This window comes from Falco punctatus (genome assembly GCF_963210335.1).
Source record: "Falco punctatus genome assembly, chromosome: 20".
NCBI lineage: Eukaryota > Metazoa > Chordata > Aves > Falconiformes > Falconidae > Falco > Falco punctatus.
In genome coordinates, this window is record NC_137600.1 from 562,562 (window position 1) to 584,986 (window position 22,425).

Sequence of the window (22,425 nt, forward strand, 5' to 3'; positions counted from 1 at the left end):
AGCTGTCAAATTGATGAGAACGCGGAGAGTGAGGTCTTCTGCATCCATTTCTGCTCTCTGGGTTACCCTGATTTAAGCGTTCAGCTCATCAATCGGTGCGCGTCGCGAGGAAACACGAAGTTCTTGGGTCAGCGGTGTGAGGACGGGGAGATGCTTTTCAGAGGAGTAAAGATCTCTAGTTTGCATTCGAGAGCCGCCGTGTGGTTGTGATTGAACTTCTAACCTGTGCTAGCACTAACCTCACGGAGCAGAGCGCTGTGTCCGACGGGGAGCTGGGCAGGTCTAGTCGTAGCGTGGAGGAAGGCAGGACCTTGAAAAGTCCCGGCGAGGCGGTATGTGCCTTGCAGAAATAGAAGATACACAAAATATTTCTGAAGGAATGTTTGCCTGCTGAAGAAGATCGCAGCATCTACGGTTCTAAAGAGATTGTGGAGATGCTTACAGAACAAAAGGAATACTTTTTTTTTTTTTTTTTTTTTTTTTTTTAACCAAAGAAACATTAATGCTAATGGCATGCTTTCTAGAAACAAGGGTTAGTGATGAATATTCTGACCATAGTTGTACGTAACCATGAAACGGGCTGGTTCGGTCACAGCTGACAGGATGGCAAGGTGCAGCCCTGAGAGATAAAATTAAGGTTGGATTCTTTCTTAAAGTTGTTTGATTTTATTTTGGCGGGGTGAGGAATGCGGGGAGGTTGCTTGCGTGCATCTGCATTCTGAACAAGCTGGGTGCTTTGTTGGATTTGTGGATGGTGTTTCCCGGTGGGTGTTGCTGTCCTGTGGACCCCGGTGGCCTGGCGAGGCGCCTACCTTGACCTTGGGGTAGGGCAGCCCCTCAGTGCTGAAAACTTCTCTTACTTCTGCAGAGCAACAGGACATGGACCTTGACATCGAGTTTGACGTGCACCTTGGCATCGCCCATACCCGCTGGGCTACCCACGGCGAGCCCAGTCCCATCAACAGCCACCCGCAGCGCTCGGATAAAAACAACGGTGAGCGTGGCTGCGTGGGGAGCCGCGGGTCTGGGGGCGTCCGGGGAAGCTGGTGGCTGTCGCTGGTGCCCGGCGTGTGCCAGGGCGGGGGGGTTGTGGCGGGCTGTGGGGCTGACCCCCGTTACTGTGAGGCTGGAGGGGTTTGGACTTGGTTTGATGGGCACAGTGTGAGGAGGGGGTGGAAATGAATGAATGAAACTGAAGGTGAAGAATTTTCGTGGCTATTCTTTGGGGTGGGATTTTGGATACTCCCCCCCCCCCCCGTTTAATTATGGTTTTCTTCCTAATCATGGCTGCACGAAGAGGGTGGCTGCGCTCCGTGCTGCAGTGGGGCAGTGGGGCGCAGCCCGGCCGCGGTGGGGCTGGCCACCGTCTCCCCCCGGCTGGGAGCCACCAGGTGTGGGCCCCCTCAGGAACTTTGTGGGATCTCCGTAGCCCTGGGCCCACCCGGGTCGTTGTCATCGTCTGCCATTCCCGGTCACCGGCCACGCCAAATGGGGCAGAGCCGGGGGGTCATGCCGGGGGGACGAGGCTTGGCGCTCGGTTCTGCCCAGCGCGGTGGTGACGCGGCTGGTGCCGTCCGTGCCACGCGGCCGGGGGCTGAGCGGGGCCGTTCTCTGCCTCCAGAGTTCATCGTCATCCACAACGGCATCATCACCAACTACAAGGACCTGCGGAAATTCCTGGTGAGTGACCCCCGCGCCCCGCGCGCGGCACTTGCTCACCCCCCTGCTCACCCCCTCCCCCACCCCCCCCGTTTGTATTCTCACATTTTCCCACTCCACTCACATTCACACTCCTCCAGTCACATCCTCCCACTCATATTTTTGTTCTCCCACTCACTCTTCCGCTCATACTCCCACTTGCACTTACACTCTCCCACTGCCTCCTGCTCTGAGTACATCCTCACACTTACATCCCCCCAGTCCCTCCCTATCTCACTCACACTCACCCTCCCCTACTCACACGCTCCGCACTCACTGCATTCCCTCACTCATACTCTCGTATTCACTCACGGCTCTGCTCACGCACCCCAGCTTACACTTCCCCCTCACACTCACTCTCCTCCATTCACACTCCCCCACTCTTACTGCCCACTTGTGCTCCCCCACCACTCTCTCCCACTCCCACTCCTCCACTGGTTCCCCACGCACATGCTCACACTCACACTGCTCACACTCCCCACTCACACACCCCTCATTGTTCCGTTCCCTCCCTCTCCCACTCACGCTCATCTGTTTGCACTCCTCCTCACCCTCCCACTCATGCTCACACTCCTTTACTCTCCCCCCCCCGTTTCCTCACTCGCCCGCTCACACTCACAGTCCCCCACTTCACACACACCCCCCTCACTCACACTCCTTCACTCAGGCCCCCACTCACTACCCCGTTCCCTCACTCGTATTTTTGCACTCACACCTCTCACCCCCTACACCCTACCTTGCTCCTCATCCCCCACTTGCTCCCCCACTCTCCCCCACTCACCTCACGTGTTACTGCCCTTCACTCACACTCTCCTGTTCACTTGCCTTTCCACACACCCTCCTCACTCCCCCACTCACCCTTCCACACTCATTGCACCGCTCACACTCAGCCTCCTTATTCCCTCACTTATTCTCACTCCTCCCCTCCTCATTCCCCCACTCACGTTCTTACGCTCCCACTTACACATGAACTCACACTCACCCATTTCCCCGCTCACAATCACCCTCCCACTCCTCCTCACTCCCCCATTTCCTGCTGTCATATTCTCCCACTCCTGAACTCACCCTGCTCAGACCCACTACCCCTGCACTCACTGACGTGCCACCCTCACACTCACTCCCCTGCTCACACTCAACTCTTGCGCTCTCTCCCCCACTCATATCCTCACTCCCCTACTTAAACTCACACATACTCCTCCTCACTCACCCACTCATTCTCACACACTTTTATTTCCCCAACGCTTTCCTACTCTGCTCACCTCCCATTCATGCTCCTCCACACTCTCGCCTCCTTCCCTTCTTCCCCTGCTCATACTTACTCCTCCACTCACTTTTACACTCACCTCCATTCGCTCATTTTCCCATTCACTCCCACCCCCCGTTTCACTCCTGCACTCTCACACTACCCCTCGCACTCAGTCATCCCCCACTCATGCCTCCATTCATGCTTCCCCACTTACTCTGCACTCACTCTCACTCTTCCACTCGTGCTCACCCCCCACTCACACTCGTTTCTCTGTTCGTGGTCACTTGCTTGCCCCGGCTCTGGCTCCGGGAGCACAGGTGTGCACGCTCGCTCTGCATTTGCACTCACTCCACGTGCACTCACGGTACGGGCACGCTCAGCCTGCGCTCACACGCACGTACTCTCCCCTCCCTTTTGCACTAGCACGTGCACTCACTGCACTCTCGCTCCCCGCGTGCGCGCTCACTCTCCCGTTCACACTTACCCTTCTACTCCTGTGCACGCTGCTCCGCGCCCGCTCCTGCCTGTACCCTCCTGCTCCCTCCCTCCCGCTGACGGGGCAGGGGGGAGGAGGAAAAGGGAGGAAGTACATCTGGATGGAGGAGAAAGATGGAAGGAAAAGCAAAGAGGAAGGGATGAAAGGGAAAAGAAGTGAAAAGGAGGGCAAGGAAAAGGAAGGGAAGAAGTAATGGAGATGAGAAAGGAAGAAGGAAGGAAATGGGAGGCGAGAAAAGGAAGGGAAGGAAGGGAATGAAAAGGAAATGGGAGGAAGGAGAAGGAGTCTGAGGGAAGGGGAAGGAAAGGAAAAAAGAGAAGGGAAAAGACAGGAGAGAAGGGAAGAAAGACAAGGAGAGGAAATGCAGGAGAACAGGGGGAAAGGAAGGGAAGATGAGTGAGGAAAAAGGAAGGGCAGGAAAAAGGAAGGAAAGCAGGAAAAAAGAAGGATAAAAAGGAGAATAGCAGGAGAGGGGAAAAGGGAAGAAGGAAGGACTAAGAAAGGCAGGGAAGAAGGAAGTAGGACTTAAGGCAGGAAGGAAAAAAGGAATAGAAGGAAGCAGACATGCAGGAGGGAAGGAGACGGGAAGATAGGAAAGAAAAATGAGACAGGAGGGAAAAGGAAGTGCAGGAACAAAGGATGGGGAAAGGGAAGGAAAAGAAAATTAGAAAAGGAAAGAAGGAAGGAAAAGCAAGGTGGGAAGGGAAGGCAGCGAGCCGGTTACCCAACGTGTGCTGTCGCTGCAGGAGAGCAAGGGCTACGACTTCGAGTCGGAGACGGACACGGAGAGCATCGCCAAACTGGTCAAGTACATGTACGACAACCGCGACAGCGACGACATCAGCTTCACCACCCTGGTGGAGAGGGTCATCCAGCAGCTGGTAATGCTGGGAGCGGAGCGGGCACGGCTGGGGACGGACGCACGCACGCTAACGGGTGCACTGCAGTGCTGCACCGCCGCGCGCGGACGCTCTGTGGCGCGTGTTACGGAGGGTCTTTGTCATTCTGACCCTTCTTCATCTCAGACCTATATTCGGTTTTCTTTAATATTAGTCAACACTCACGTGAAAAATGTCGAAATGCGGGGGCCCAGCAGCCCCCCGAGGCAGCCCCTCCTGGGGCGCGGGGTGGTGAGTGGGGGGTGGCAGGGCTGGGGGGACAGTGGGAGTAAGTTCCTCGGCTCTTCCCGCAGCTGCATCGGGAGGAGATGCTGGCCTCTTGTGGGAGCTGCCCTGCGCAGGACCCCCGCCCAGCTGCAGCTTGCCCCCTCCCGGTGCCCTCTCCGGGAGGGTTTTCCAGTGCTGGGCCCGGCGGGAGCAGTGCTAGCAGCAGACCAAGAACCCGTGTTGCGGGCGGGCTGCCACGGCTCCGCAGAGCGCTCGGTGGCACCACACCTCAGCAGACGCCCCAGCGCTTTGGCGCCGCTTTATCCCAACGCTCTGCCGTCGCCCGTCCCCTCGCCGCACCATGAACTGACGCGGGACCCTCGCACGAGCGGCCGTGCTGCCCCAGGGCAGCGGGCGGGAGTTGAGAAGGCTCGTTTCGTGGATGAGGAGGAGCTGCCCGGGCTCGGGGGGACACACAGCCTGCCAGAATGAGCCCCCCGCGCCTGGCGGTTGTGAAGAGGCGGCTGTGAAGCTCCCTGTTCGGTCTCTCTTGCCTGTTTGCAGAAACGGGGGTGCAGTTTCTGTGCTGGGAATCCCGGCGTGGTGGCCCAGGCTGCAGGCAAAGGGATAACCAGTTTGTGTTTCCTTTCTTCCAGGAAGGTGCTTTTGCCCTCGTATTCAAAAGTGTTCATTACCCTGGGCAAGCCGTTGGTACCAGGTAAGCGTTGCTGTTGGGAAGAACGTTTTTTGTGGCACGGGATGTGCTTTTTGTTTTTTTTTATCCCTCCAAGTTAGAAGGCAGTGGAGTAGAGGTTATTCTCATCATGCTGTGAGGGTGGCTGTTGCTTTCCGTTTCCTTTCTCTCCTTTCTTATTTATCATAACAAAAACATTCTCAGCAATGTGTTGAAAATTTCTTGCTGACCACCCGTACCCCAACTGCTCTGGAACAGCTGTTTGCTTGGGTTTTTTGGGTTTTTTTTTTTTTGTTGTTGTTGTTGTTTTTTAGACTCCAGTTGTGAGAGATTTGAAAGGAGATGGTTTTATCTTTTCCTTTGCATGTGGCAGCGTTCGGACAAGTCCTCTGCGGGGCCAGCCTGGTGCTCAGGTCTGCCCCGCTGTTAAACGTCAGCATCAGTCGGGTCGGTTTGACCATGTTGTGCCTAAAACAGGTTCTGAGTTTCGGTGCCAACAGCCGTTTGCGGATACGTACGGCGAGCAACAGCCAGCACGTTCCTGGTTCAGGTGGCTGTGGGCCTGCAGTTACTCCTGCAGAGTTTTGGCTAAGCTTGAGCCAGATTCCTCATGTCCTTGTGTTGTGTTTATTCAGAGATTAGTCCGCTCTATCTTGAGGCCTCCTGTGTTTGCAGCACCAACAACTTCTCTGGGAGGAGCTCGCTTTTGGGTTTGTTTTAAAGTTCGGTTCCATTGCTGTGCTGGAGAACAACAGTCCTTTCAGGTCGGGTGTCAAGGTGATGAATCTTTGGGTGCTGAGGGCTGTAACTCGGTGTCTTCTTGCAGGCGAGGCAGCCCCCTGCTCATAGGAGTACGCAGCGAGCACAAGCTCTCCACCGACCACATCCCAATACTCTACCGGACGGGTGAGTGTGTGCACCCCCTTCCCCGTAGGAACCACGTTCCATTCGCGCAGGGACCCCCGTACAAGCGTGGAGTTTCACAGTTGCACGCTTTGGAATACATATTCCACTTTTAAACTTTCATCTGTAAATTAAACCGTTATAAGAAAGAGATTCTATTTTTTTTTAAGTAAGTTTTTAAGCACGTGCTGTACCACCACGTAGCTCAAGTTAGCCTCTAGTTTTATAATCAAAGCCGTAATGTCCGGTGGTTGCAAGGAAAACGCATCTTAATGCAGTAGAGTAGAACGAAATAGAACGAAATAGAATAGTTCAGTGTAGTAAAGTTAACGGTATGGTTAAACTTAGATATATCAGTTCATATTTTGTGGGTGGCATATTGGTGTTTATGGACCTGTTTGTTTTCAAGGACAAAAATGACGAATGCTTTGCAGGCTGTGGGCTTTCCCCTCTCTCAAACCTTTCTCCTGCCCCCCACCATAATTTGTAAGAAGCAGAATGCTGTTCCCCTTCGTGTGGCAATCTGTATTGGTGTTGTCCATCCATCTTTCACACGTGTGTTTTACCACTGTAGGCACATAGTTGCACCCTTGCAAATGAGAAGTGGCCGAGAGTTATCCCGTAATTCACCCTTGTCAGAGGAGTCTGACCCCGTTGGGTTACTGGGCACTGGACTAGTTCTCTAAGCACTGCAGCGACCGAAGGGACTTACTGTCACGCTGCGTCTTACTACTTGCAACTGGTGTTGCTAACGATAGCTTGCCGCAGTGCACCGTGGAGAACCAGTCCCAGTGAGCTTTGTCTGTGTTTACACTTGGGTGGTGGTCGATAATTAGCAGTAATCCTGAATGTATGTATGTAATGCTTTTCCTGCCCCCCGATTATCTGAAGTTTGGTGAGTTTTTTTTCCAATTACACCTTCAGCTGTACAATCTGTGGATCATTCTTTTGATGGAATATCCATAAAAATGGAGGAATGTGCCTACCGGAGAAAAATCTTAATACTTGAAATTTCAGACAAATCCTCCAGTTCCTTAGGAAAGGAATCCTCAATGAGACAAATATGCATTGTCTCTTTAGTACGTGGTTATTGCTTTCTGTGTAGTGTAGGGAAACAAGTGGGACAATCGAAATTACTTCTTGATCAGAAACCCCATGAGCAACACACAGGAAAATCCACCCGTCAGTCCACCCATCCCATTTAGATGGGAGGCTGCTAGTGCAAATATTCTCCAAAATCCCTTCTGGCGTTCAGATTGTCGAAGAGGCACGTCCTCCCTCCTGATCGTAGTGTGAATCTGAATTGCAGCTTCTGGCAGAAGCAGTAAGGTTGACCTGAAGCTGGAACTTCATCCCCTTTGTTCGTTCATCTGGGTGAACCACTTTTAATTCACATTAAGTACTTACTTTTTTTAAAGGCTAACCTGTCATATGTGATGTGATGAGCTGAGCTCACACCTAAAGTAGCAGAGTGCTTTTCTGTAAGAGGAAAGGACCCGATTCTTGGCTGCTGTAAATAAATGGGATTCCACCCTCAGCAGACAGTGGCCTGGGGCTCTTGCGCTGGGGGAGAAACGAACCTCACTCTGTTGAAAGACGAACTGTGTTTGTTCTCTCTCAGGAGCTGGTTTGCCTGAATCCAAACATTAGGCGAGGTCTTGTTTCTTTTTACCAAACGTTCCCTCTCTTAAGTCAGTGTGAAGTATTTAGAGTCAGATTCTGGCGTCAGGTTAACCTTAATTCCCAGCGGCTTTAAGAACCGCAGCCCCTCGGCTGTCACGGCCACTAAGCCCTTCCTGAAAAATTCACACCCCCTGCCCGCTTTTTCCTCCACCTGTTAATTCTCTGTGATGTTTCCATTCTTTGATTTAGAAGGGAAAAGATTAAAAGATTACTTCTGTGTTGCCTCTAAATGCCAGTATTTGGCTGGTAGGTGCTGTAGAGCAACAATCCAGTTTATCTAGAGATAAATGGCCAGTCTCTGGACAAATGCATAGATAACGTAACAGCCACAACGGGCTGATCATACTCACTGTAACTCTTTGACCACTCCTTGGTAAGAGATTTTATATATATATATATGTGTGTATATATATATATAGTGCATGTGTCTGTGCACAGCACACACACGTTCCAGTCGCAGCTCGGTGTAGAATCTGTAACATAGGAAAGCAATGCAACATAGTAAAGTCAATGCAGGGAAATGTTCTGTTCTGAGAAACAAAATTTGCGTGTTTTGATCAAGTGTGGGTGCTTCCGTTGGAGAACGGCCACTAACACCTTTGCTCTGTCCTTTCTCAACAACAAATCCGTCTGTCCTGTCTCAGCTCAACAACACGGGAGCTGTTTTCCTCATTTGCTGACTCAGTAACTGGAGGGCTCTAAATTGTTGGCTGAGTAGAACCTTCTTATTGAGTATCAACATGAAAGCAGTAATTTTTCTTCGCGTTTTCATTTACAGAAGCGTAAATCTAAACATCCTGAGCTCTGCTTACATCACTGCGTCAGACTGGTATCCAGTGGGTGAAACCCAACATCAGAGCTTATAGAATAAATATATAACAGAGGAACTTCAAGTTGGTATTCTTCAGCAGTAAGCACATTGTGCTAGATAAACTGATTAATCCACCCCCACCCCGTACCATACTGTGCACGGTGACGGGCAAATAATTTTGTGCGCGGTCAGCGCTGAGCAGTAGGTGTTGTGGTCCTCATCTGCATTCCTGATGAGCTGCGCCACCGAGAAGGATTTTCTGCAGTTAAAGAGGAGGGGGAGGATCAGAGAGAATTGGGAATTGCCAGAATACTTCAGAAAGGATCCCTGGTGAAACGTTGAACTTTTAAAAAGGCTTAGTACAAGTTTTTCAGAAGTCAACTCTTATTCCGGTGTCCTTCGGTACCCCTAGATCCTTCCCTGGTAGTAGCGTGATACTCGCAGCAGTTTACCAGCTGTGCAATTTTTGGATCAGAACAAGGTGGTTGTACTCGATAGCTCAGGAACAACGCCGAGTACTTAATCGTGGGTTTCCTGGTCTCTGCCTGAACCCATTAGCTCAGCCAGACAAAACCAGGTTTGGGTTACATCTGCCAGTGCGCAGTGGGACAGTGTGGTGCGCAGGTGGCAGCTCTGAAAGAATTTCCCCACTGCTGAGAAGAACTGACAGAGAAAGAGCAATCCTGCTCGATTTCGCAGAGCCTCGGGGAAGTTAGTGAAACAGGAGCGAATTAAAATGATAAAGAGGGCAGATTCAACTGGGAAAACCTGGTAAATGTGACCGCTCGTAAAGCAGCTTGAATTCTCTTCTCCTAGTGGAGCCACATCTAAACTTTTCATTTGAATTTTACTGAATGTTGTGTTCGAACTCAACTGTCGTGCGCTAACGTTGCGCTTCCCGACCTCGTTAAGAAGCACACGAGACCCTTGCAAGCAAACTGAGGAAGGGTACAGTCGTACGAGGGCTGCCCTCCCCCACCGGCGCCGTTTCAATCTGCTGTAACCGCTCGCGGTGGTGACAGTGATGCTTCGTGTTGGTACCGCGCCGGGGTTGCTCTGGCTGGGGCATCGCGGCCGCCGCGCCTGATCCTGCTGTCCCCTAGGTAAGGACAAGAAGGGGAGCTGCAGCCTGTCGCGTGTGGACAGTACCACCTGCCTGTTCCCCGTCGAGGAGAAAGCTGTGGAGTACTACTTTGCTTCAGATGCTAGGTAACGTTGTCCGGGATCTTTTTAGCGTATACAAAAAATGTGCTGTTTAAAGCTGAGGCCAAGGCGAGCTGGGGGGGCTCTGGTTTCTTTATGAATAAAGTAAATGATGTCTGTGTGGCCATTGCTTCACAAACATGCACTAATTACCGTGTGCAGCCCTGAAAGAGACGAAGGTGGGTTTAGGTGAGAGTTTGTTAAAGAAACCAACGAGCACTTTGGAATAGTGGTGGTATCCTTCTTCAGGTCGGTAAAGATTTCCAAGGTGTGTGATGGGAAACCTGAGAGAGTACTGACCTAAATTAACAGGACAGATGCTCGTTTTCGGGAGAATTGTGGTGATTCTCCAGGGATCCCTGTGCTAATTACCAGGAGAATTGTGGTGATTCTCCAGGGATCCCTGTGCTAATTACCAGGAGAATTGTGGTGATTCTCCAGGGATCCCTGTGCTAATTACCAGGAGAATTGTGGTGATTCTCCAGGGATCTCTGCACGCCTGCAATTCCTTCATCATCAAAGGTGGCTTATTTTAATCCCAGTGGAGAGAGGGAAGACTTAACTCGACAGCAGCCCTACCAGAGCTTCTGGTTCTCTCTGTAGTAGGGAAACGAGTACCTGCTCCAGAAATGTAAAAATACTGCTGTGGCTGACTTCTGCAGCTCTCCTCGTCAGAGCATTTTGGAGAGTCTTTAGGACACCCCGATGCGTTCTGATTTTGGAGAGCTTTTCAGTGACTTGCCCAAGGTCAGAACAAAAGCTACGAAAAGAGGGAGCCGATGTATTTCAGTACAGCTTGCCTCGTTCAGCTCAGAGGGAGTACGGACTAAAACCTGGCCGGAGATTTTTAAACCCCGCTGGTAATTGCAATATTGACATTCCCCAAGCAAACCGCAGGCAGGGAAGGTGTTCCATAGTCCCTAATTCTCAGAGTGCCTCTAAGCAGATCTCGGAGTACTTTAACAGGTGGCCAAGCTGCCCCTAGTTCCACAGACTGGGAAAAGGAGATGCAGGGAGGGACAATGGCTTATCGCTGGCAAAAACGAGACGGGAATCTGCACCTGTAGCTGCGCACCCTGCGTGCTCGGGCAAATTACCGTCTTCCCGACTTCCACTCCCTAGCTCCTAACGGTTAGATCACATTGCTGCACGTGCTGCTTTGTCTGAGGAATTCGTGGTTTCTTCTTAAAGCAGGCACTGAGATTAATAATGAGCTGGGTGGAAAAAATCCAGTTCTGTTGGCAGTGTGGAAATGTACTTTACAGCACTCGTCTGATTTTTAAAAGAAATTCCATTGAAATGAGGAACTTTCTTGAATCGAAAGCTGTATGTTGGATTCTAAATAGGGCCGTAGCCCCGTCTTTCGCTGGAGGATGATGTCTTACGGCAAATGGTGTATGCTTTTATAGTGCCGTCATTGAGCATACCAACAGAGTGATTTTCCTTGAAGATGATGATGTAGCAGCTGTGGTCGATGGCCGTCTTTCCATCCACCGGATTAAACGCACAGCAGGCGATCACCCTGGACGCGCCGTGCAAACCCTGCAGATGGAACTTCAGCAAATTATGAAGGGTAAAATCTTTTGGATGTCACCTGTGTTAGAGGGGCAGGGTCCTCTCCCTGGAGCCACAGAATAAGTCAGGTTGAAGAAGACCTCTGGAGGTCATCTGGTCCCATCCCTGCGTTAAAAGCAGGGCCAAGTAGATCAGAGTGTTAACAAACTTTGTTTCATCAAGTTCGGAGTATCTTCAAGGACAGGAATCCCACAGCCTGGCTGAGCACCTGTTCCAGTGCTTTATTACTCTCACGGTGAAAAAAATTTGTCCTTACGTCTAGTGCAGCGTTCCCTCTAGCTGCTAAGGCCATGATGAGGGGATTGTGGGGCTGAGAACTTTGCCTCCTCCTTGGAGGTATCCATTTTTTCCAAGATTAATCCCTGGTAGGCTCGCCATTCCGGATCTGACCCTTCATTGACACGTTCTAATAACCTGAATCTAGCACTCGTGATGAGCTGATGCTTTGGCAGAGAAAGAAGCGTCAGCTTAATAATTTCTGGCTGGTAACTGGCCTGTTAGTGACTCTGGTCCAAGCTTTTCCCTACATACACGGGGAAAAATATGAATTATTAGGAGGTAATTTAACGTGTTCTCATATCTTTTGCTTCTTTCTTTCTTTTATAGGTAACTTCAGCTCATTTATGCAGAAGGAAATTTTTGAACAGCCAGAATCTGTTGTTAATACGATGAGAGGAAGGGTCAACTTCGATGACTACACGGGTAATTGAGCTTAAGCCTCCTTTATTTTTGACAGCTCAGTACCTAGTAGTGATTCCCAGTAGTTATAGGGGAGGAAGCAGGTGATGACATGGGAGATAAAAACACGCTGGTGGAAGACAACATGCGTGTCTCTCAGGGAGCGCTTCCAGCGTTACATGTGCTGGTGGCAAGATTACTTCTTGTGGCAGTGTTTTTGCAATGTTGTTTGTTTTTTTTTTTTTGCAAAGTGGCTGATGGAGATTGTAACATGCTGCGTGTTAGCGCCAGTCACGCTGAGGGTTTTCCTGCTACCTGGCCACCTTAATTTTTCTCTCTGAATCTTGCTTACAGTAAATCTTGGTGGGTTGAAGGATCACATTAAGGAGATTCAGAGGTGTCGTCGTTTAATCCTTATCGCTTGTGGGACAAGTTATCACGCTGGAGTTGCGGTAAGTGGACGGTCTTGATCTGTGAGCCACAGTGTGTGAGTGCAGGTTAGGGGTTGAGTGCAGGTTAGGGGTTGAGTGCAGGTTAGGGGTTGAGTGCAGGTTAGGGGTTGAGTGCAGGTTAGGGGTTGAGTGCAGGTTAGGGGTTGAGTGCAGGTTAGGGGTTGAGTGCAGGTTAGGGGTTGAGTGCAGGTTAGGGGTTGAGTGCAGGTTAGGGGTTGAGTGCAGGTTAGGGGTTGAGTGCAGGTTAGGGGTTGAGTGCAGGTTAGGGGTTGAGTGCAGGTTAGGGGTTGAGTGCAGGTTAGGGGTTGAGTGCAGGTTAGGGGTTGAGTGCAGGTTAGGGGTTGAGTGCAGGTTAGGGGTTGAGTGCAGGTTAGGGGTTGAGTGCAGGTTAGGGGTTGAGTGCAGGTTAGGGGTTGAGTGCAGGTTAGGGGTTGAGTGCAGGTTAGGGGTTGAGTGCAGGTTAGGGGTTGAGTGCAGGTTAGGGGTTGAGTGCAGGTTAGGGGTTGAGTGCAGGTTAGGGGTTGAGTGCAGGTTAGGGGTTGAGTGCAGGTTAGGGGTTGAGTGCAGGTTAGGGGTTGAGTGCAGGTTAGGGGTTGAGTGCAGGTTAGGGGTTGAGTGCAGGTTAGGGGTTGAGTGCAGGTTAGGGGTTGAGTGCAGGTTAGGGGTTGAGTGCAGGTTAGGGGTTGAGTGCAGGTTAGGGGTTGAGTGCAGGTTAGGGGTTGAGTGCAGGTTAGGGGTTGAGTGCAGGTTAGGGGTTGAGTGCAGGTTAGGGGTTGAGTGCAGGTTAGGGGTTGAGTGCAGGTCAGGGGTTGAGTGCAGGTCAGGGGTTGAGTGCAGGTCAGGGGTTGAGTGCAGGTCAGGGGTTGAGTGCAGGTCAGGGGTTGAGTGCAGGTCAGGGGTTGAGTGCAGGTCAGGGGTTGAGTGCAGGTTAGGGGTTGAGTGCAGGTTAAGGTTGAACAAGTGCACACTGATGAACGAAGACCCTTTTGAAAGCTGCGTGCACCAGGCTTTTGATTCACCAGCAACAGCATGAGGAAGTAAAAGCTGAAGAACTTGAATTCTTACGAAAAATCTCACCTGTGACTTTCATTGCTACAGAAGGCTTGACAAAACAAAACCTGCTCTGTCATAAAAGAGAGTTGGCAGGGAAAGAGGCGGTGCAGAAGGAGGCAGGGAAAGAGGAGAATGCAAATGCTGCAGCAAGGTGTAGGGGCTGCCATGAGCCAGAAGGGGTTTCCTCCTTTGCTGTTCGCGCAGACAGAGGTGGCTCCTGCTCGGACATCGCCCCGCTTGCCCCGTGCAGTGGGGGGTTCAGCGTTGTGCCTCACTGTGCGTGCAGCCTTTGTGGGATTCTCTCTGGTCAGGGTCTGGCTAAAGCACGACGGCTGTGGACGGAGCCTTTCTGGGTTCTAGCTTGGCAGCCCATAATGTTGCAGTTAAAAGTACTCTGCAGCTTCACAGAGGAGCCCTTTTGCTTCTCCCAGAAATGCTGCAAAAATGCAGCTATGTTAACTGATGTGCAAGGACCGGGAAAGAAAATTTGTGCTCATCTTTGTTCATTAGCTCCGTAAGATAACGTTAGTAGTTAATCCCGCCACTAGCCAAAACAAGTTTGTGGCTTGACCTGGATACAGGTGGTGGTTTCTGAGTTCCTCAGCAATGCAAGTTGTAGTCTGATAGCGGGATAACCCCCTATTATATAGTTTATATATTTATTTATATGTATACATAGCAGCATATAATAATCAAGGCTTATTTAAGAACAGTCTGTGTGTGAGGGAGGTGTTGGCCTCCCGGGCTTTTTGTGGTGCCAAAAGCAGTGTCACTTTCCACAGGGGTAGCTGTGCGACTCGAGTGTGGGTGTACTGAGTAATTAAAATATAATCCAGCACTGATTTTTACGTGGTGTTTTGATAGCAATATTTTCCAGTGTGTGGCAGCTAGAAGGGTTTTTTTGGTGCTCCAAACACTTGGGTTTTTTTTCAACGTGATGCAATATGTCATTTTCTGTCATCTCCTTTTCCCAGACCCGTCAGGTTCTGGAAGAACTGACTGAATTACCTGTTATGGTCGAACTAGCCAGTGACTTCTTGGACAGAAACACCCCTGTCTTCAGAGATGATGTTTGCTTTTTCCTCAGCCAGTCAGGTACGGTCTCACTTCACCACCCACTTGCTCCCTGTAAACGTTAGCTTGGGAGGGAAGAGACAGCGGGGCCAAATTCTGGCGCCTGCCTGTAGGATCGCGTGTGGTACGTGTGAGAGGAGGAGTTGGCACGCACGTACGAGAAACGGAGAGGTTCTCCTCCTGTCCATCTGCGTGCTGGTGCAGGGCTTGGTTTAGCTGAGTCTTACCTATGGGAACGGTAGTTTTGTTTCCTTTCTCTGTGAGGAAATATTCCGTCAATCAACAGACTAAAAAAAAATGCTGCTGAGCTCTGGGTAAAGGCAACTCGATAGTTTCTGTTGAGTAGTTTTAGTTCTCTAGTTAAAGCTCTACCAAATACAGAGCTATATAGCTATATATATAATATCTATCTAGCTATCTGTAGCTATATATACCAAATGCAGAACTATCTATCCAGCTATCTGTAGCTATATATACCAAATACAAAGCTATATAGATATAAAAGAAATGAAACTATTACAAGTATCAAAAAATACAGCAACCTTGGAATGGAATGTGAGATAAAAGACACGCTGAAGCTTAAAAAAAGAAAAAGCAGCAATGTGTCACATCCAAAAGATTTTCAAGGGCAACTGCAATACAAAACCACAGTATTTTTTTTTTTCCCTCTTAGTTGTGTTTACCACTGTAGACTTTCATAACTGATACTCAGCTTTGATACTAAAACCGGTTGTTATTTTTTCTCCATAGGTTGAAACACTCTTTTGGTAGCAATTTTTAATTCTCGGTATCAAGTAATTCAGAGTATCCTGTCTTTGTAGGGGGCTCATGTTCAAGTTTTCCCTGGTGGTTGTTTTTTTTTTTTTTTTGACAACGCATGCAGATGCTGCTGCTTCCCCTTGGAAGCTGTGCTGTCCCAGTCTGGCGGGGAGCGTGGCTGAGGGCTCGCTGCGGGATGCATCTTTCCCCTGAAGGGTTGGATGTGGCAAGCTCACAAAGGTTTTCCTGGAACCTGAGCTTGGTCATCAGGCGATACAAACCCAAAGTAAATACTGAGCTCAAGTAACCCCAGTCGTCCCCCCCCCCCCCCCCCATAGATCTGTTTTTCTAGCCGTAGATTCCCACCCTACACGACCTGAAGTAGCGCAGCTTGCAGAGCAGTTGTTATGCATTGGTGTCCTGAAGGAGAAGTGTGCCGAACCAACCTGGGGGTTTTTTGTGCTCTGTTGTCACCTTACACACGCAGGAGCGCTCCAGCGGTGTGCCCTGTAGGACAAGCAAACCGGCAGCGCTAGGTGGAACACGCAGTAGCTTCTATTTCTAGTCCCATCTCTGGCACTCGGCTCACGAGCGGCGCTGCAGGGACCCTCAGCACAAGGTTTTCTCCCCCTCCTCCCCCATCGTGTTTGTTTAAACCAACTTTTTCGCCTTCCTTTACATCTAGAGGTTTTGAATCAACACATTAAGCAAAGATGGATCAAAGCCAGCTTGTGTTTGCACGGTGCAAATGATTTTGAACAGGGATAATTAGTTCTAGACGTAACCTCTTTGACAACAGGTTTTGGAAGCTCTCGGTTGTTGGTGAGCACCACCAGCCCAACAGCTCCGTGAGTTCCCGGGGCAGCAGGGTGGTGGGAGTGCTCCCGGGGCGAGCTGTAACCGTGCCATGGCATCCGCTCTGCGCATCAGCTGCGTTATGTCCAGATAGCCCTGATACACAGTTTTAACCCTGCCTCAAGTGAATTTTTATTAATTTTTATTAACTAGGAAAAGGAAGAAAGTGGGTTTTGTTAAAGATACACTTGAACTGCCTTTTTTTAAAAAACAAAAAAACCCAACCAAAACCATGGCAGAATACCAACTTTTTCTTAAACCAGGTATTATTCTTGGCTTTTGTGTTTTCTAGATTTCCCTGTCTTCACTTTAGGGTTAAAACACAGTGTTCCGGGACTGAAATAACTACTAACTCCTTTGATTTGGGGGCTGAAATAACTACTAACTCCTTTTGACTTGCAAATGCAAACCTCTTAAGATTCTGTTTGGGAAATCCACTGCAATTTTACGTTTTAAAATTTTACAATTGTCAATTCCGGCTTCTGCAGTGACAGCGGTAACCGATGCTCAACTGCAGCGTTGTCGATCCCTGTCTTCCCAGGTGAGACAGCAGATACTTTGATGGGTCTTCGGTACTGCAAGGAGAGGGGAGCCTTAACCGTCGGAATAACCAACACTGTCGGCAGCTCCATATCACGGGAGACGGACTGTGGCGTCCACATCAATGCTGGGCCGGAGATCGGGGTGGCCAGTACCAAGGTGAGTCACGAGTTCGTGGACTTCACTGTCGATGTTATTGTTACTGAAACTCCTCCTGCAGGTGCTGGCTGCAGCGGGGCCTCTGCCGAGTGCTCCCTGTTCCCCTTTTACCGGTTGCTATTGATGATTGTGGAGTTAATGAGACCATGTGCCCAGCAACACTTAACTTTCTTTTTCTTGTATCTTGCAAAGGGGTGGTTTTTTTGGTTTGGTTTTTTTTTTTCCTTTTGAAAATAAATATTATAAGGAAGCAATATTAGACATTGAATACAAAGGGTTCTCGGAGGGAAGAATCCCCTAAGAGGCAAGAATTTTCTCCCCTTTGCCATCATTTATTTTGAGGTGCAGGGTCCATTTAAGCCAAGATGAAAAAGGAAATTAAAGGGCAAGATTATGGGAACTTTGACCATACGTAACTGCCCTTGATGGCACTGCTTTACTAGAGAAAGTGTGTTATTAAAACTACACTTCCAGCAAATGGGGGAACGGTCTTTTACAGAAGGCCAGTATTTATGTCCACCTAACAATTATTCCGTGGCTGATGCGTCTGGCTACGTGTGATACAGTATAAAATAACTTGCTTTGCTGCATTTCGTTTTGATGAAGTGCTTCTGCATGGTGAAATCTGCTTTGATTTAGTTATATTTAGAGGCGAGATGATGTCAATCTGTTACATAAATTCAGCCAAAACCCACATTTGAGTTTAATAGTTCATTGGGGAATTTGATCATGGAAAATTCTTGAGTCTCTTACAAGAAGCTCTTGAACGAGTTGTTTGTCCCCGGGTTGTTTTCACATAGCCAACGTTACAGTTTGCAGATAACTGAAAAATGGCATTTTCTCTCTGGTGATGCGGGGAGTTACACGAGTTGTGCATATATGAAATACAAACCTGGAAAGATTCTGCCCTAGGGTTGTCCAGAACTTTGTTTGGAGAGCGTGGGACAGCCAGCCTCTATGCTGGTAGCGTGACCGCTGGGTGCTGTTTCTTTTGGTGCAGTTGAAGGTTACAGAATTAAAGTAGATCACATTCCATATCGAACTCTGCTAGTCAGCAGAACTGAAGCTTTCCTAGATTCCTTCAGAGCTATTAAGATCTTCTGCAGTACAGATAGCCGCGGGAAAGTTTGTTTGATCGTTGCTTAGGAAGGGACAGAAATACCATGGACCTTCATCTTCCTTCTAAGCAACTTCAGTCCCAGGCTGGACCACAGACCATTTTGTAACGTGCGTCACGTGTTTTGGGGAATAAAATTGCCTTAACTTGAGCACTGATTTCATTTGCCTGTGCAGGTGACTTTTCCCCGAGGTCAGTGACTTGTGTCACTCTGGCCTTTTAGAGAAATACGGAGCCTTACAAGGTGAAGGGTTCAGAATCTGTTCTGGAAGAAGGGGGTGGCGGATCAGTTACCTTTTCAGCCGCCTTTGTGCTCCTTACATGGGTCCAGACAACTGCCAGCTGGCTGTCCTGGCCCAGCGTTCGTGGTGGGCTTCCACCCCACGTCGCCGCTCAGCAGGTCCCTCCGTCTTCGGTGTTTTCAGCGTTTACTTGCAGCGAGGAAGGACGCGGGTATGGTCACAAACCAGGATCTAATAGTTGCCAGGGCTTCTCGGAAATACTTCATTTTACTTGTATCTTAATCGCTAGGAGCCAAGGAGATCGTCCCATTGCACGCCTCCGTCTGAGAGCTGCTCAAATGGGATTTCCCCTGCGAATTTCATCTTCGTCTTTGCCACTTAACTGGAGTGAAAGCTGCCCCGTCTGGTATCGTGCTCAGCGTAACGTCAGCAGCTGGTCTAAGGATTTTACGTCGTAGGTGGCCACTGTTTTGTTACTGTCGTAATGACGCGCGTTCTCTCGCTCTCTTCCCCCGCAAGGCCTATACCAGCCAGTTTGTCTCTTTGGTGATGTTTGCCCTGATGATGTGCGACGACAGAATTTCGATGCAGGAGAGGCGCAAGGAAATCATGCGTGGTCTAAAGGGACTGCCAGGTAGGAAACCGCCGCGTTTATCGCGTCTCCCAAAGTGAAACTCAGTAGCACAGATGAACTTCAGCAGTGCCTGGGTCTTGCTTTGAAAGACCGAGGGGATCAGATACGCGCAACGTGGCAATTAGCAATAACTTCCACCACTGCGTCCTCTCTAATATGTTCATATATATAATATGAATATTTCCGCGATAATATATATAATAAATAATACTGTGAAATCGGACTATTATAACACGGAGTCCAGTGTTTATTATGCAAATCACTGCTGTCTGCGTGTATGAAGTATAAACAGCGTGTATAGTTTGAGAGGCACAGGCGTATAAGCACACACAATGAATTCTTCTCTTTCCTTCTAGACTTAATTAAGGAAGTGCTGAGTATGGATGATGAGATCCAGAAGCTAGCCACAGAGCTGTACCATCAGAAGTCTGTTCTCATCATGGGACGTGGCTACCATTATGCCACATGTCTTGAGGGAGCTTTGGTAAGAGATTTCTTTTGTTTAAAGCTGGTTCAAGCACACTTAGCTATGGACTTCAGATTTCCGCGCAGGAAACAACACTGGCTACAAGTTGTTGTAAAAGCAGCTAACGGTTATGGCATGTTGGCTGACGTATGGGGTCAGAGAGCTAAAACTCGCCGTGATGCCACTGAGGTGGCCACGTAAAGATACCGTCACACAACAGCCACAGGCTACCGTGGGCTGAAAGGGTGTGCCTTCTGCATTCACATCGGGAATGCTTTACTGTGACAGACTGGGCACCCTAATAAAATCCGTTCTTTGAACTGTTGGGGTGGCATTTCCAGGCATGCTGAGCATCCAAAACTGAGCACGTACTTCCTAAAACCATATATTGCAGTTCTTACGTTTGAGGAGATTCCTGTTGTTTTAAGAGCTGTCGCCCACTGACATGCAAACGCAGCTTTTCGCTTTTGCCTGCCCAGTTCGAGGCTGTGATGACAGATACGTTGGCCGGCACAAATCATATGGCCCGTGGTGGGATTGGTGTTAGAGCTGTAAGCGGTGATGGCTTGCAAGCGGCTCAGCCCAGATGCGCTACTTTGTTCCGGGTTTTCAGGCTGGCGTGTCTGCACGTCGGGTCTGAGGAGAGCCAGAACACGCTTTCAAAGAAAGTGGGAGAAGCCACAGCGATTGTTAAAAAAACTCCAGACAGTACTGCCCGGAGCTTGATGAATGATTATTTTTTTTTTTTTTTCCCTATCTAGAAAATCAAAGAAATTACCTACATGCACTCTGAAGGGATATTGGCAGGTGAGCTGAAGCATGGTCCTCTCGCGTTGGTGGACAAACTCATGCCTGTTATCATGATCATCATGAGAGACCACACGTACGCCAAGTGCCAGAACGCCCTCCAGCAGGTCATTGCACGGCAGGTAAGTACCTGTAAAAGTTTACAGCGCATCAGAAACGTTGCTTTTAATACACAAGCACTTTACAGGCCACCCAAACTGGTTGCTTTATTGTCACTGCCTAAAACGTGAATTCAGTAAATGTTCTGGGCATTTCAAGCGGAATTTTTGCAGCAGGTTGCAGAGACCCAGTGTGGTTTGTTTGCCCCTTAAAATATGCTACAGGGATGCCCAGCTGTTTTTATTCTAAACTCGGTAAAAAGTTCTTACTGATGCTCATGACTGGAAGTGAGAGAAGGATCTTCCCGACCTGGTTTTCTTCAACGTTTCCCTTTGTTGCAGGGGCGACCTGTTGTGATTTGTGATAAGGAAGACATCGAGACAATTAAAAACAATAAAAGAACGATCAAAGTTCCCCATTCAGTGGACTGTCTGCAGGGGATCCTGAGCGTTATCCCACTTCAGCTTCTGGCTTTCCACCTCGCGGTGCTCCGAGGATACGATGTAAGTACCGCCTGCCTTCCCTGCCTTCCCTTCTGCGCTCGCGCTCGCTGCCCGCAGGTCTGGAGGAGATGCGTTGGGTGCTGTTGGGAGACTCTGGGTTTGTCTGTGGAGCTGCTGGAGCTAGTGGAACGCCCAGTTAAATGGCAGAGCTGGCCGTGACAGAAGCTTGAACAAAACTGGAAGGCGGTCTAGTACACCTGGCAGAGTCTCGCGCGGTTTGGGTTTGGACACATGTCTGTTTTCTGGCATGAGCGCACAGTTTCTGGGCGGCTGGTAGGAAGCTAAGAGGAAGGTAACAATCCGCAGAAGGATGTTTGACAAAGAAACAGAGTCTGTTGGCGTTAGGCATTTGATCTTAATACAGACACTGGCCTCTGCCGTTTATCACAGTGACTTTTTATCCTTTGAGCACTGTAACAGCGCAGACTAAAAGGACTAACTCGCTTCTCGACAGAGGAGTCGTAGCGGTTAGGTTTATGGACATTTTCTGCACCGGTTGCCCTAAGTTAACGTGAAAATATGTTCGGTCACTTTCAGTTTAAACGCAGAACGAACGTTCCACACATGACAAAGTTATACACAAACAAAGAAAGTGTGTAAATACTCACAAGCATGTTCTTTCTCCTCCCTCTCTGCAGGTTGATTTTCCAAGAAATCTGGCCAAGTCCGTAACTGTAGAGTGAAAGATCATCTGAATCATAGGGGCAAAGGGGAAATAAATGAAAGACTTTTTTTGGTACCAAAATAACTTGATTTTAAAGTCCCCTAGGTAAATCTTATTTTGGTAAATCATTGTTTGTGTATAAGATCACCGTAATTCCATTACATTAGTGATTGTCAAATTGATTCCACATGCTATGCCAATAGCTTTGGGGTTTTTTGAACAATAGACCTCCATGAAAGATGTTAAATGGTTTTCTTTAAGGATTACTGAGTCTTCTAGGTAAGGGGCCCTCCACTTTCAGATAATGTCATTGTTTCTTATCCAGTGTGGCTCATTCCAATTGTTGATGAGAACCCATTGAATGAATGACCTGTCATGCTCTCAGGCAGTGAAGCAGGACACTAGAACATGCAACTGGAACAAGAGCTGTTACCGCCATGCTTGTGCAGATATTATTTTAGTAAACAAGCATTTGGGGTAAATTTCTGCCTCATGTACAAAAGGGAATTCAACTGACCTGTCACAACCTCCTAAATTTTAGGCACGTGGTAAATGTGCTGAGAAAATTAATGTTGCTTCAGAAGGATTTTATCTATGCCAAATACCCAGCAAGTGACAATCTCGTAGACTCGGTGGGCCACAGCGCGCTGTGTAACGCCAGTGTATGCCTGTAGTTGTGCCCGTGAAGACAGTGGAACTCGCGCCTTCGAGTGTAAATGGAAGCAGTGGCTGACTCGGGACGGATGCTTACCAAAGTGGGGGAAAAGAGGAATATGGGCAGTGCTTCGTTGGTGCTGGTGTTTTATTGTTGGTGTTGTGGTTTTTTTTTTTTTTGTTTTTTTTTTTTTAAAAGTAGAAGCCTTCCTGTGTTGAGGATTTTTTTTCCCCTTGAACTGAGCACTGTGGTA

General features: G+C 49.0%; 1 protein-coding gene across 5 annotated transcripts in view; it reads left to right on the forward strand.

Annotated features, from left to right (window-relative positions):
- The window catches only part of GFPT1 (glutamine--fructose-6-phosphate transaminase 1), a 49,220-nt gene that overhangs the window by 16,518 nt on the left and 10,277 nt on the right, over positions 1-22,425 (forward strand). For 4 of the 5 annotated variants that reach the window (XM_080370123.1, XM_080370124.1, XM_080370120.1 and 1 more), the window contains 16 exons: positions 869-994; positions 1,622-1,680; positions 4,187-4,321; positions 5,203-5,264; positions 6,067-6,146; positions 9,741-9,846; positions 11,250-11,413; positions 12,022-12,117; positions 12,448-12,545; positions 14,573-14,693; positions 16,828-16,985; positions 18,864-18,978; positions 19,335-19,462; positions 20,206-20,373; positions 20,692-20,853; positions 21,492-22,351. In XM_080370123.1, the coding sequence (XP_080226249.1) occupies positions 880-994; positions 1,622-1,680; positions 4,187-4,321; positions 5,203-5,264; positions 6,067-6,146; positions 9,741-9,846; positions 11,250-11,413; positions 12,022-12,117; positions 12,448-12,545; positions 14,573-14,693; positions 16,828-16,985; positions 18,864-18,978; positions 19,335-19,462; positions 20,206-20,373; positions 20,692-20,853; positions 21,492-21,536 (1,812 nt within the window). In that variant the 5' untranslated portion in view covers positions 869-879 and the 3' untranslated portion in view covers positions 21,537-22,351. Of the gene's footprint in view, positions 1-868; positions 995-1,621; positions 1,681-4,186; positions 4,322-5,202; positions 5,265-6,066; positions 6,147-9,740; positions 9,847-11,249; positions 11,414-12,021; positions 12,118-12,447; positions 12,546-14,572; positions 14,694-16,827; positions 16,986-18,863; positions 18,979-19,334; positions 19,463-20,205; positions 20,374-20,691; positions 20,854-21,491; positions 22,352-22,425 lie in introns of those variants that run through there. The other variant, XM_080370121.1, reaches the window with a different exon arrangement.